General features: G+C 40.2%; 1 protein-coding gene across 11 annotated transcripts in view; it reads left to right on the top strand.

Moving 5' to 3' along the window:
* R3HDM1 (R3H domain containing 1) overlaps positions 1 to 13,533 on the top strand; it is a 108,131-nt gene extending 94,598 nt beyond the window's left edge. For 9 of the 11 annotated variants that reach the window (XM_010586342.3, XM_010586340.3, XM_023543003.2 and 6 more), the window contains 6 exons: positions 9 to 112; positions 2,370 to 2,542; positions 6,437 to 6,581; positions 10,433 to 10,515; positions 10,988 to 11,072; positions 12,178 to 13,533. In XM_010586342.3, the coding sequence (XP_010584644.2) occupies positions 9 to 112; positions 2,370 to 2,542; positions 6,437 to 6,581; positions 10,433 to 10,515; positions 10,988 to 11,072; positions 12,178 to 12,539 (952 nt within the window). In that variant the 3' untranslated portion in view covers positions 12,540 to 13,533. Of the gene's footprint in view, positions 1 to 8; positions 113 to 2,369; positions 2,543 to 6,436; positions 6,582 to 8,977; positions 9,121 to 10,432; positions 10,516 to 10,987; positions 11,073 to 12,177 lie in introns of all 11 variants that reach the window. The other 2 variants (XM_064287265.1, XM_064287266.1) reach the window with 2 other exon arrangements.
* The last annotated feature ends 2,244 nt before the right edge of the window (positions 13,534 to 15,777 follow it).

Raw genomic sequence — 15,777 nt, 5'->3', positions numbered from 1 at the left:
CCCCATAGCTCATCAGTAGGTTACTTGCAACATCCAGGATCAGAACAAGTCCAGTTTCCTCGAACTACTTCACCATGCACTTCCCAACAGCTTCAGAGCCACCAGTGCACAGGTATGAGTAGATCACGACTGGGTGGGGCAGAGGGGGGGACATGCAGTGGCTTGTCCATTTGAGAAAGAGCTAAATTAAGTTCCTTAGGCATTTCTAGAAAAAAGATTCTCAACTTGTTATATACAAAGATATATTTGGGATATTTAGGGTGCCATGCTAAATCACAGTTAACATGTTCAGCCACTGTCTTCCTAAACTACTACTAATAAATACTACATGGAAACCCTGGCATAGTGGTTAAGTGCTATGGTTGCTAACCAAAAGGTCGGCAGTTTGAAACCACCAGGTGCTCCTTGGAAATTCTACGGGGGCAGTTCTGCTCCATCCTATAGGGTCGCTATGAGTTGGAATCGACTCGACGGCAATGGGTTTTAATACTCCCACACTCCCATCCTGACCCTCGTCCCTTGGACGGTTCCCCCCCAGCGCCTTATATGCGTGGATACTCTGACATCCTCTCCTAGGTACTCCTCTCAGTACTCTTTAAGTTTTCCCTGGGTGATCCAGCCACCCTCAAGGCTTCAACTACTGCTTTTTGCCAACATCTCCCAAATCTTATTTTTACGAGAAGACTATGTGGCCAACTGCCTACTGGATATCCATACCCTGATGTGTGTCAAAGACACATCAGACAGTATTCCCACCCGTACTTCTTCCTCTTGAATCCCTTACCTCACCTTCTACCTAGAGACTAAGGCAGAAATTTCAAAGTCATAATTAACTCCCTCTGCCCCTGCCCCACGTTCATGTAGTTACCATTTCCTCAAATCTTAGTCCTCCTTTTTTCCCCATTGTTGCTAGTTTTGATCAATACTTTTCATGTCTTATTTGTAGTAATCTCTTATTTGCTTGTCTCATGTTTCCCCCATCCCCGACTTGCCTCCAGCACACACACAGTTTCAAAAATTATCATCCTGAAACAGAAATCTCATTATATCATTCCTCTGAATAAAAATTTGGATGGCTTCCCTCTCTAAACTCCCTAGCAAGCAAGCCTCGTATTTATAGTTATATCGTGTAGTCATACAGAACTTTGTCTTTAGAATACACTGTGCTTTTTCATGCCAAAAATACCTTTGTACTGGTCTTCCCTCTGCCTGGAGTGCCCATCCACATCCACCATCCTTCTCTGTTTGCCAAAACCCTGCACATCCTTAAAATTTGGCTCAAAACTTACTCTTCTACAAAGGCTTCCCCAGTCCTAAAGACAGTCTATTACTTTGATCTGTACTTGCATAGTGCCTCATACAAACCTTTATCATAATACCATGTTTCATGGTAATGATTTGTGGACAGTAAATAGACCCCTGAAAAACAGATAATAAAAGATGATGGAATAAATGACTAATAGTGGCTGCATCAAGCACGGGCTGCTGTGACTGAGGAGAACTTTGAGACGCCTCTAAGCTGGCAACCCTTCAATGGTTTGTCTAGCCAGTCAGGTTGATTATATTTCTAGAGAGCTGGAAACTACCATAAGGTTACGTAGTAAACTGTCATCCTGGAGGGAGGGCACAGGACCCTGCCTTACACAGACGTGGTTGGTAGCACTAGTAATGCTGCGGCACTAGTAGTACCCAAGAGAAATGAATCACCCAGTGGTCCATTTAGCTCCACGGTACAGTTAGCATGGTGCTTTTACACATATCTGAGCCTCACAACACTATGGAGTCAGCCAGGAGGCCTTCCTAGCCTCATTTTTCAGATGAGAAAGCACAGAGTAAAAGAAGGTATGTAATTTTACCAGAGTCATAGGACAGACATTTAAGGGAACTAAAATCGTGCTCTCTGACGTCCATGTCCCAAACATTTTCAGTGCATATAATCGACACTAATTCATTCTCTATAAAGACGACTATACTGTCAGTATCTGTTTAGAGTACTAATTTTTCCCAGTTTTTTTCTTGGTGTATTTATAATAATGCCTGTTTTAAAATTAATTTCTTTTAAAACGTGAAACACCTTTTTCGATCATATCTCAGCCGTGCTCCTGTCTACTGGGCCCTGCAGGAGGTAACTGCCTTTTCCTGAGTAACTCTAGGCCTGTTATTTTTAGGATAAATGAGATGTTTTTGAGTATGGGGTCAATTTTAATGCTTTGTTAAACACACACAGTATGAAGTACTGGGGCATAAATCTGGCTTACATATTTAATTGTCAGATTTTGTTCAGAAATGTAAAATTATTGCCGTTATCCAGGTGTTCAAAGATAACAGGCTTATTTGCTAAAACACACTGGTCTAATTCTATTTTTCAGCTGTGCCACCTCCGCCACCTGGTGGAGGAATGGTGATGATGCAGCTCAGTGTACCCAACAATCCACAGTCTCGTGCCCACTCACCCCCCCAGTGGAAACAAAACAAATATTACTGTGATCACCAGAGAGGACCGAAGTGTGTGGAATTTAGCAATGTGGACAATATTGTCCAGGTAAGATGCTTCTTTTGTTCATTATCATATTGAAACTTGCCAAGTTGAGGTGGCTGCTAACCGAAAGGTTGGCAGTTTGAACCCACCAGCTGCTCCATGGGAAAAAAGACCTGGCAGTCTGCTGCCGTAAAGATTACGGCCTAGGAAAGCCTACGGGGCCATTCTGCTCTGTCACATTGGATCACAATGAGTCAGAATCAACTTGACAGCACAACAGTAAGATCGAACTGTAAGGCTTGACCACTTGACCACTTATCTGTCAGATTGTTGTACTGTGGCAGCTTGCTTGTTGCTATGATGCTGGAATCTATGTCACTGATATTTTAAATACCAGCAGGGTCACCCATGGGGGACAGGTTTTAGTGGAGCTTCCAGGCAAGAAAGACCAGGAGGAAAAGCCTGGCAACCTGTTTGAAAACCTTGTGGATCACAACAGAACATTTGTTCGATATAGTGCCGGAGGATGAGCCCTCTAGGCTAGAAAGCACTCAGAATACACAGTGGCCCTAACAATGGACTCCAGAATGCCAGTGATCATGAAGATGGAGCAGGACCGGGCAACGTTTTGTTCTGTTGTACATGAAGCGATCGTGAGTCGGAGCCAACTGGATAGTAACTAACAACAACAAGGCTCGACAGTGAATTTGAAATCTTCTCCAGTAGATGAGTTAAAGAAGTTTTGGACGTTCTGTATATCCAGACAATTTCTTTCAATATTTAAGTATCATTTCCCAACTTCTACATACCTAAAATATTCTTAACTTAAAAATTAGAAGAGAAAATAGATCTAAAATTAAAAGAATCAAGCATTTATCCTACCTTTCCCATATGAACTTTAGTGCAGCCAGGTAGTTGATGAGGGAACATCCTTCATCACAGAAGAAGCCCAACTAATAAATGCAGGTACAGCAGTAGAGTTAGAAACATCACCATGTGGTAGCCCTACTGAGATAATGGATCAAGGAAAAGATCATAACGGGTGTTAAAAACATTAGGTAAGAGGCGTATGGGGGGCTTTAAAGTGAATGGATTAAGGAGACAGTGCTTGAATTCACTGATCAATATCATAGCACTGAAAGTTGGGTCTCTAAACATTATTTGCTTCCTAATGTGGTGTAGGAAACCCTGGTGGCGTAGTGGTTAAGAGCTACGACTGATAACCAAAAGGTCGGCAGTTCAGATCCACCAGGCGCTCCTTGGAAACTCTATGGGGCGGTTCTGCTCTGTCCTATAGGGTCGCTATGAGTCAGAGCCAACTCAACGGCAGTGGGTTTGGTGTTTTGGTTAATGTGGCTTAGAAGGAAGTACATCACTTATGTTGTACTCTTGTCAGAAAATTGAACCTGAACCGAATCAGGCCTCTAAGCCTAGCTGCTGATTCACAGGAAATAAAGCGAAAAAAAGAGTACAAGTTATATGGGATATGGTACTGAGGAAATTGGCCCCGTTTCTTTAATAAAATAAATGGCATTTTGAAATGGGGGCTAGAACTGTTACAAATTAGAAGACTTAAGAGATGTAACAGTCAGATGCAACGTATGGATCTTGTTTGGATACTGAAGAGTCAAAAGATTTTGCGCAAAAAGAAGATATTTAAATATGTTAGTGTTGTTAGTGTGATGATGGCGTTGTAATTATGTAAAAAGACAGTTCTTATCTGTTAGAAGTATTTATATACTGAAATATTTATAAGTGAAATGGTGTGAGACCTGAGATTTGCTTTAAGTACCTCAGGAAAAACACAGCAGCAGGCAGGGGAACTGCATTTGAAGTTGGATGATGGGTGCATGGAAGTTCGTTATACCCTTTACACATTTATATGCTTGAAACTTTACAGAATTAAAAGGTTTTTAAAATATGTTTTAATAGAGAAAAGGTATTTCAATACATATGACAAAGTTATAGCAGAATAAAAAGGGCAAAAGTCATTTATAGGTAGTTCACAAACTATAAAAGGCCAAATGGCCATTAAACAGATGAAAATATAAAAATATTTTTGTCAGTATAATTGGGAAAATTTAGGAAGACTAATAGTTTACATGTTGGCAGCAATATCCAATTATAAGTTCTCGTATACATTCTTGGTGTGCATTTGGTAGTGTAAATTGGTACAACTGTTTTTGGAATGCACTTTAATAACATTTTTCAAAATGTGGAAGGTTCATAGCCTTTGATCCACAAATTCACTTCTGCAGATTTACCTAGTAAGAATTATGGAACAAGTATACAAAAATATATATAGTAGGTTATTTTTTGCTTCCCTGTTGTAACATTGAAAAATTGGAAACAGTCTTGACATTCATCAATAGGTATAAAGAATAGGCTCCCCCCTACTACCCAGAAGGTAGCTTCTAAGTACCTGTCTCCACTAAAAGGAGAAATGACAGTGGCCAGTTTTGGGGTGGGGCAAGTACAAAATGAGCCCAGGACATCTTGCTGTGTCATCAAGTAGGGGCATGCTGGATGAATGATGGGACATGGCAAGGGATATAGGTTTGAAGACTTAAGGCATGAAAATAATGATAAAAATGAGTGGTAACCCATAGAATAAAATACAAATCCTTGAGGCAATACTGATAGAAATAAATAATTCAATAAATGGGGAAGAACACAAAGGAGACTAATAAATGTAGAAGGAATGATGGAATTAGGAAATTACCACTGAGAAACCACTAGGCAAGAAGCATCACTGAGTGCTAACGTAGTATAGAAATGTGATAAGCAGAATATTTTCATACAGTATTTCTCCATAAGATACTCATAACTATAAAGGAAAAAATAATGTTGCCATAGAGAAACCTGGTAGACACCATTTTAACCCAGCGATTGACATGAGCATCACCAGTGCTGTGAGGAAGATGGACATAACGCTCCTCCGGATAGGATGCATTGAGAAGGACACCACATCGCTTCTGGTGTTCCTTCCCAGACTATATCACATGAACTTACTTGTGGCATGGAGATAGCAGACAAACCCGAACTGAGGGACATTCTATAAAATAACATTTGAGAAAATCCGAATAAAGTCTGTAGATTAAATAACGTTGTTAGGTGCCGTCAAGTCAGTTCTGACTCATGGTGACCCTATGTACAACAGAACAAAACACTGCCTGGTCCTGTGCCATCCTCACAGTCATCGTTATGCTTGAGCCCATTGTTGGCAGCCACTGTGTTAATCCATCTCATCGAGGGTCTTCCTCTTTTCCTCTGACTCTGTACTTTACCAAGCAGATTAAGTAATAGTGTTGTTAGTATCCTGATTTTGATCATTTTATTGTGGTTATATAAGAAATTTTCCCTTTTTTTTTTTTTTTAGGTAATAGGCAGTAAATATTTTGGGATAAAGGGGTGGCATCATATATGCAGCTCACTCTCAAACAGTCCAGAAAAAATAATAATAGTCATACGTGTCTATGTATGTATATCTCAAGGGGGCAGGAGAGAAAGCAGGTGTAATAAAATGTTAACACTGGGCAATTCTGGGAATTCTTTGTACTATTTTGCAACTATTCTCTAAGGATGAAATTGTTTAAATATAAAATTTAAAATAACATTTAACATGGAAAAAATGAGGTAAATGTATGTATTTTCTCATGGAAAAATATCTATAAGATTATTGTTACATACAAAAGCAAGTTTAAAAAAATAGGGTGAACAGTCTGTCCCCATTTTTTTAATGTATGTATAAATGCGTATGCATAGAAATAATCTATTACTGGAGTTTATCTTTGGGACTTGGACATGACACATTTCATATATTTCTATAATGCTTGAACTTTTTTATAGTAAGTACACATTTGCCATCAGGAAGAATAAAAAGTTTTTATCCAAAAGAAATTTTCAAAAAGCCTGCCAAAAGTGCTGACTCGTTTTCTTGATGTATTGTAATTACAGCACAGCCCTCAACTCAGTAGCCCCATTATTTCACCAGCTCAGTCGCCAGCACCAGCTCAGCTGTCCACCCTGAAAGCTATACGTCCCTCTGGACCACCACTTTCCATCATACCCCAGTTTTCTAGACCTTTTGTCCCTGGGCAAGGTAAGTGTGTGTGAAACTAGTCACAGTTTCAAGGAGTTTAAAGACATCCATTGCCAATCACTTGTCAGTTGTCTGTCAGGACTGCATTTTCACCTCCATTAAGCATATGTGTGTTCATTACCACACAGAGTTGCAGCCTTCATGTTTCATCACTAAGACTCTAATTTCATTTGTGAAACTGGCGTAATTTTTCCTTGCGCCTTCTTGCTAAACACTAGAAATGTCTTGATTATAAGCAAGCTTTACTTTGAGATGAGATACACAGCTAAAAGGGAAAATCCGATTTTCACAGAGAACATGATCTGAAATTTATTGAGTCAGTCAGTAATTATTTAAATACTAGAATTAAAATGGTTTTAACTTATTCTTAGAATCTATTCCCTATAAAACCAAAAAAAGAAAAAAAACTGTTGCCATCAAGTCAATTCTGACTCATAGCGACCCTGTAGGGCAGAGTAGAACCGTTCCATAGGGTTTCCAAGGAGTGGCTGGTGGGTTCGAACTGCCGACATTTTGGTTAGCAGCGAGGCTCTTAACCACTGCGCTGCCAAGGTTCTATTCCTTATAGTAATACATAATGTTCTGTATCTGTCCCATATTTCTAATTTCTATATTAGAACAACATATATCAAGAGTTTATTCAAAACACATTTATTAAGAACATATCGTGCCCTTAATTACAAAGATAAGGCCAAATCCTCGCCCTCATTGACCCTCAGTCTAGTTGGAGGAACAAACATAAGCAGACAAATATAAAATAATATGGAAACTGAATTTTATATCCTGGAATTTATCCTAAGGATAATGCACACAAAGATTTATGTACAGAAGACTTTGTTCTATAGCAGAAGAATTCAGAGACAACCTAAGTGTCCCTCAGTGAGGATCAGTTAAATTATAGTGTATCCACATAAGGAATACTGTGCGGCTATCTAGAAATCCTGTTTTAAAGGATCATTAAAGGGGTTAATATGCAGAACATGTTGAATGATTTTAAAAAACAAATTACACAGACATTTCACCAAAGAAGATAAACAGATGTCCAGTAAACCCCCGAAGGTGCTCAACATCATTAGTCATTAAGGAGGTGAATATTAAGACCAGAATGAGGTATCACTTCACAAATGCACTAGAATGACTAAATCAAAAAGACTACCAATACCAAATGTTGAAGAAGACACTGAGCAACTAAAACTCACATATTCGTGATGGGAGTATAAAATGCCACAACCACTTTGGGAAAAGGTTTGGCAGTTTCTTAAAATGTAATCATTTACCGTACACCACAGCAGTTCTACTTCTAGGTATTTACCCAAGAGAAATGAAATATGTCTACAGAGGCTTGTATAAGAGTATTTCTAACAATCTTATTTTATAATAGCTTAAACTGAACGTGACCTAAATGGCCTTCAACAAGAAAATAAATTTAAAAAATTGTGGCATGTCCTTAAAATGGAATGCTACTCAGCAACAAAACCAAAACTTTTTATTCTACTGACATTCAAACCAAAAACCAAATGCAGTGCCGTCAAGTTGACTGACACTCAACAACATGGATAAATCTCAGAGTCAAGCAGAAAACAAACCAGACCCAAAAAAAATACATACTATATGATTACAATTATATGACATCCAACTGCAGGCAAAACCAATCTGTGATGTTGGAAATGAGATAGTGGTGAGAATGGGGCATGGAACTGACTAGAAAGGAGCTTGAGAGGACTTCTCAGGGGGCAGACATCTTCTATGTATTTTTTGGGTCATCTTACACGTTTTTATAATTGTCAGAATTCATCACACTCAGCACTAAAGATCTACCTTTTATTGTATGTTAATTATTTCTGTTTTTTTTTTTTTTTTCAAGTTACAGAATACACACACACGTATGTGCAAACATGAATGTATATAGAACAGAGTCTGAAAAGACACACCAAAATGCTAGCAGGGATGGAATTATCAGAGTAGTTTTTACTTTTGTCCTTTATAATTCTCTATTTTCAGATTTTCTACAAACAAATTAATAATCTAGAAAAACAAAGCATGTTATAAGAAATACGTCGAAACAGTGCGTGGCAATACAGTAATACAGAGATGCATCGTCTAGTATGAATGCCCCCAAAAGGAGCCCATCACCCAGCCTGTAAGGAAGGGTGTCCAGTCTTCAGTTTCTCACATCATCTCCATATTTGAAAAGACTGCTGCTCCAAAGGACTAAATCTTAGGTGTCCTTGTCCAGGGGTTTCCCAGAATTTTTAAGCAACTTTCCTTGTATACTGTTAATACTAAGTTTTTGAGCTTTATTAATTTTTTTAACTTTATTATTGTAACAGTTAACTAATTTATTTACAATTGAATCTTATGCATTGTCATGGGTCACATTACATCTCTGATCTCAGTGCCAAGTCCCCTGTCATGTCTGTACCCTTCAACTGGAGCTTGGGAGGGAACGAGCATGGCTGGCTTGGGTGTGTCCTGCCAGGGAGCTCGCCAGGCACCTTCACAGTGTTCATTAGAAAAGAGCCGATGGACGGAAGGTGAGGTAGGCAGTCCACACCTTGCTTCTTCTGTTATAAAGCTATTAAGAGAAAAGGTATAAGATTTCCTAGCAACTTACCCATAATTCCCCTCCAAAGAAGGTGCTAAATTTGGGGATTTGTGGTTAAAACAAAATGAGAATATAACCAGTGTACAGTGAACAAAACAGTTATGTGTACTAATTGTTCAATGAGAAGCTAGTCTGTTTTGTAAACCTTCATCTAAAGTACAATAATAAAAAAGAGTAATAAATTATAAAAAAATAAATAAAATGAGAATGTAACACAAGTGAAAACTTAACTGTTCTCCAGGACAAAGCTTTTGCAGCAGTATTTATTAAGCCCTTAGCACGTGATAGCTTTAGTGAAACAATAATTGGAAGATCTTCATCTTGACTACCCCACACTTACTGATTTAGGAAGGGGACACTTGCTCATGACTAACTTAAGAACCGTGCCACTCTGTCTAAGCAAGTTGAAATTATAAATACAGACTTTAAAGAGAGGTTGAGAACAGACCCTGGACTTTGAATGTAAATATACCCAATGGTTAAAACTGTGTAAAAATGTAATTGATGTCATTAAATTGTACGCCTGAAAAGTGCTGAATTGGCAAATGTTGTATTATATATATTTTTACAACTAAAAAACTGTAAAATGTGTGAGTATATGTAAATGTATGAATACATATACTTACAGTAGTTGACAGTGAATTTAGAATGATAAAGAGCTTAATGTTTATCAGGTTCTTTTCTTCCCCTGAAATTTAAGTTATATTAAAAATAGAAACAGATGAATTTTAGTGCCACTATGGGTGGAATGGGTGGTTACAGTTATTTTGGTGGATTTCATATGGGATGTTAGGATTTAGTGTCATAAAGTGTTCTCAGATTCTTTCTCTTCCATATCTTCAATTTTTTCACCTTTCATTTTTACCCACTTTTTAAAAATATATTTAATTTTTTGAATAATACATTGACATCGTTCAAAAATCAAATATTTGAGAAAGTATACAAGAAGAAAAATTATGCAGGGAAACCTTTCCCTGTTTGTCCCCTGTGCACCCAGTTCCCACCACTCACCCTCCTTAATAACCACAGCAATTAGTCTTTTCAGAAGCTTACCCCAGCTCTTGAAAGGAATATGGAAATTCTTAATTCTTTTAAAAAAGCATGTCAATACTTACACTTGTTTTATTCTCCCAAACATGATCTTCCCCTGTTCATTTTAATTGTTTTGAACAACTTAGGAAGCTGTGGGAAGCAACTTTATAACTGAATAGAGAAAAACATAGAAATATTTTTTATTGACTTTCAGGAGATACCAGATACCCACTACTTGGCCAACCACTGCAGTACAATCCACCTGCCGTCCTGCATGGACACATTCCAAACCAGCAGGTAGGAAAGCCAGCCGTCTGACTTTTTAGGCTTCGTTGGTCAAACGTCATACCTCCATTGCTGGGGGTGTGGGAGGTACCCCTGACCCCACCTGTGGGCACACACACAGGAGAGCTCTGTGCCTCCGCCTGCTGGTTTGTAAACGTGATGCCTGGCCCCACCGAGGGCAGAGCAGGGGGGGAGGTGGGGCACGCTTGGCTGAGCAGTAATTCCCTAGTGCTCCCCAAAGGTGGGTGGTGGCTAGGAGATTAGGGCACCCTTGCTTATAAAAGACAAGCAGCAAGTGACTGGTCATCGTGAGGGGCAGAGATGCCATTGCCACAGAAGCAGAATTCAGAAGGCCTGGGATTGTTTTTGGGGGGCTGAAGTACAAAACCCAGATGGAGTATGCCTAAGTGTTAAGTTTTTAAACATTCCAAACACATTTTTCAGCATTCTTAACCTCATTTCTTATCCACTTGTGGGTTTCCAGGGTCAGCCTGGCAACAGGCATGGAAACCGAGGAAGGAAACAAGCTAAAAAAGCTGCATCCACTGACCTAGGCGCAGGAGAAGCAGGTGTGTCTCTGGGGGGCGACTGGATGTGGTTCTACAAACTGTTGACCAGTCTGGCAGTCACTGAAAATGTTCCACCCCACAGAAATGGTTTTTCCTCTTCCTGGAGTCTCCCCATGAGCCATAGAACATGATGCCATCTAAAACTTAGGATGCTCAGATACGTTCTTCTAATTTTGACTCATGTCAGATGTGAGAGTATAGTCAGTTCAGGTGGGTTTAGGAAGGTAAGGGGACCGACGGGGGAAGCATTGTGCGGGTTAGGGCGAAATTCCTTGCCAGGTGACTCTTCACCTCTGTATTCTTTGAGAAAGGGAGTAGTCCTTACATTTACGTGAGAGAGAGTATGAATGATCAAATATATTGCTGCTCCCATGGGAAAGTGCTTTCAAGTATGTACCTTAGTTTTCTGTGCACAACAGCCTTGGGGCGGTTAGTGCATTGTCTTTATTTGATAATGGGACCGTGAAGGTCAGAAATCTGCCTGAGATCACACACCGAATTTAGAGAGTACACAGTACAGTACTGCCTTGTGTATGGGCAGCCGTCAGTGAAAACTGCAACTGGTAGCTTAACACCGTTAGCTTTATACCCCCTGCCTGAGGGTTACATGGGAATAATTTAAAAGGTGGCCATAACAATTTTGTAGATGTGAATGGTTTCAGAAAATTCTATTCATTTCCTACTCACATTTAGGTCTACAGTACTTTTTACCTACCTTTTTAGTAACAAACCAAAACCCATTACTGTTGAGTCAACTCTGACTCAAAGCAACCCTACAGGACAGAACAGAACTGCCCCACAGGGTTTCCAGGGAGCAACCACAGGATTCGAACTGCCGACCTTACGGTTAGCAGCCAAGCTCTTAACCGCTGTGCCACTACGGCTCCTTTTGGTAAACACCAAAAAAAACAAATGCCGTCGAGTCAATTCGGACTCATAGCCACCCTATAGGACAGAGTAAAACTGCCCCGTAGAGTTTCTAAGGAGCACCTGGTGGATTCGAACTGCCGACCTTTGGTTAGCAGACATAGCTCTTAACTACTATGCCACCAGCATCCCTTTTTGGTAACAAGGATGTGTTAATTCTATACCGTTTTCATTCTAGTTGTTGGGAAGGTCTTGGAAATTACTGAATTACCAGATGGAATAACTCGAACGGAAGCCGAGAAGCTTTTTGGAGAACTTTTTAAAATTGGCGCCAAGATCCGGTGGCTCCGGGACCCTCAGTCCCAGCCCCAGCTGCGGCGTCACCCCCTCTGCTGTGGCAGTGGGGACAGCACTGTCAACCCTGAACGCTCTAAACCCAGTGACTTGGCCTCCACATACACCGTCTTAGCCACATTCCCGTCCATTTCAGCTGCGCAGAACGCATTGAAGAAACAAGTTAACTCAGTGAACAAGTTTAAGCTGAGAACAAGCAGGAAGCACTATGACTTCCACATTTTGGAAAGGGCAAGTTCTCAGTAACAGAGCCACCTTCGGCCCCTTCACCTTTATGATTCCCTTGTCCTCTCTCATCTCTGATTGGTTTGGTGTTTGGAGCTCTGTTAACGTTATAGAGACTCCTAGGACGTGTGGGCATGGCGTTATAGCTTCTGAAGAAAGGCCAGTGATCCAGCAAAGGGGGAAGAAAGATGCATTTTGCCCCAAATGACTGTAGGAATCCACATCGGAATGATACAGAATTAGCAGCTTTTTCTGAGGAAATGCTGTTCAAATGCCTCCTAACTTTTATAGTTATTTTGTTTTCTATTTCCAAATTCTTGTATCAGATCCAAAGCTCTATTGTACAGCAAATTATCCTTCAAAATGATTATAACCAGTTGCAACCTGTATTTCTTTTTGCAGCCAGCACAGTATGACCCAACTTAGAATTTGGGGGGGGGAAAGAATGCAGGAGTGGAACAACCAAGTCAAAACCGTTCACTGTCTTTTTTGGGAGTTGGGGATCACTAAGGAGAGCCCACAGATAGAAGATTACTCTTCCCCTGAATCCCTAAACATAGAAACAATTTCCAGAAAACATGGAACTCCCTCATCAGGTCCTTTCCTGACTCATTTAGGTAGCATGAACATTAGTATAAAGTAAATTATGTTCTTCACACCACTTAATCAGACCACTTAGATTCAAAGGGGAGTAGAAATCATTCTAAGCAGGAAAATACTTAACACTTTTGTTTTTTTTAAGTGTCCCTCCAATAAGTAAATGCCACTTAGTTGCATTCTCCTCCTTGTGGATCCTATTTAGTCACCTAAGGAAATGCATTTGGTGAGTGCTGGAAACTTCTTCAGTGGTTTAAAATTTGTTTTCGTTGTCTGCAGCGGATCACTGGACATCAAAGATTCTTTGCACTTATGAACAAGGAACCTTTTTTTCAATTTCTGTGTAATTCGCAAGGCTGTACAATGTGTGCTGATGCAAGCCTTTTTCAGTTCAAGAGAATAAATGTTTACAAGTACAGACTCACTTGGTCTTTTTTAAATTTTAAAAAAAAAAAATTTTTTTTTAATTAATTTCGGTATTAAAGACTTAGTAACCTGTCTTGAAGATTTCTGTTTCAGCCTTACTGAGGATGAAGTACGGTAAACCACCTCATTTTACAAATGTCCTAAAAAGCACCCGTTTCTCTGTGGGAGCTCTTCCTTGTGGGTATGCTTCATGTTACCTTGTGCTCATAAAGTTAATACCAGTCAGTTGTAGACGATTTGCAGTATGAACATAATTACAATCCGGCAACTAAAAAAAGAACATTAGGCTTGGTTAGGTAAAGGATTTGCATTTTAACTTACATATTGAAACACGCAGTTATCACATTTAACTCAAATGATTTATTTATAAAAGACTTTCCCCGCTTGTTAGCCAACAAAGTCAAACTTCTGGGCAATCTAAAAAGTGGGGTCTGCCATCTGCACCTTACCGGGAGACTGGCTTGATTCCAGCCCAGACTAGGGGCTTCCTTTGAAACCGAAGAGCAACAGGTGTTATCGGATTCTGGCACAGATGTTCGCTCACTCTTCAGTATTTGCAGAGTCCCACTCGCTCCAGAGAATCTTCAGCCTCCCCACACGTCCTGATTATGAATACTGTACTTCTCGGGTCGGAATTTGGAATGGCCTTAGAACCACGTCAGACTAAGGAGACACGCCCAGGGAACGAGGAAGAATGAGGACTATGATAATCATTTCCTTCTGAGGCCTGACAAATGTTTACTATTTTTGCCCTGCAGAGAGTCAAAAATGGAGAAGACACGTAATTAGAGCCAGCACTTACAGCTAGAATATCCTTCAGTCATACCAGGGCATAGAGATTTTTAAAAAGCTGCAATCCCATGGTTTATCAGTTTCTCTGAATATTGAACTTTTGCAGTTGGAATCCTTGTAAAGTTTTTGCTTTAGACTCCTGGTTTATTATGTAGGAGTTGAATTCTGCCAAGGGACAGTCGGTGAGAAATTGTGAAGGTAGCCCCAAGCCACCACCTCCATCCCTGACAATCACATAGGAACACTGATGAAATCTCCATTGTCTCCCACCCCCGTTGCACTTAGGAACACATTCCGTAGCCTGTATGATGATGCCCTGTTATTTTTCATACTCTTGAATCTGATTTCATGTATCTAAAAATGGTAGGAGCAGGAGAAGGCAAAGAAAATACGATGATTTGGCCCAGACTTCAAACCTTCCTAAGGACAGCTTCAGATATCCCACAGCCCCAGCAATAAGCCTTCCTACTGTGGGCTGTCCCGGAGCACTGACCATGTTTAAGGTAGATGTTACTTTTACCAATAAAATTGGCTAGTCTTTCCTGTGCCAGTATTAGCAGCTCCAGCCACCTGTACTCTGAGGATAATAGAGGTCACTTCATAACATTCTGTCCACTTCTGCTACTTCATGTATTGGAAAGCTGAGAATATGGTTTTTGGTTTTTTAAGCCCATGGTCCATGAAGAACATGGTTATATTGGGTCTGTGCTTGTGAACCTGGAGCATAAAGTGTTTGCCGTGGTGCTGAAGGTAATTAGCATCCAAGCTGTGACAACAACAGGAAACTGAACCTTCCCTCAAGCTAAGAAAATCTTTTTCTTAGGCCACCAGGGAGAAACCTGTGGTCTGTGAATAGTGTTTCCACACAGGTCTCTGAGTGACTTGGGAGGAATCAAAATTGTCAATTGCTTAATTAAAAAAAAAAGTGTGATTCCTCTCTTCTACCCCCCTAACCTCAGGAAGTAGTTGAAAGTTGAGTTCTCCACGTGCCCCGATCAGCAACAGAAAAACAAGACTTCAGCAGAGGCCAGCCACACGGCCTTTGTGAAGGGGGCCAGACCCCCAATAACAGTCTGCCCAACAGAGGATAGGATGTGGTATCTATAGTCTTCAGAAGCAGAGAACGTGAATTTCATAGTCCCTAGTGTGGTGCTGGCATATAGGCGCTCTATACGTGCTGATGTGATTCAAAGCTGTCCCCATGTTACTTGTTATTCTAGAAGCCTTTATGAGCTGGTGCTGAAAGAGAACCTGAGGCTCAGACGTACCTTCAGCCCGTAAACCTTCACCAGCATAAGAAACAGGTTGCTATGACTGTCCTTTAATTTGCCCAAGGCTACATATGTTCACTATTGCGTATTAGTGAATATTGCATATTTGTGAGTTATTTTCCCCTTTAGTGTCTAGGGGTCCCTGGGTGGTACAGTTGAGTGTTCATCTACTA

The sequence above is a fragment of the Loxodonta africana genome, chromosome 6 (assembly GCF_030014295.1).
Source record: "Loxodonta africana isolate mLoxAfr1 chromosome 6, mLoxAfr1.hap2, whole genome shotgun sequence".
NCBI classification, from domain to species: domain Eukaryota; kingdom Metazoa; phylum Chordata; class Mammalia; order Proboscidea; family Elephantidae; genus Loxodonta; species Loxodonta africana.
This window is presented reverse-complemented; position numbering and strand designations above follow the sequence as displayed.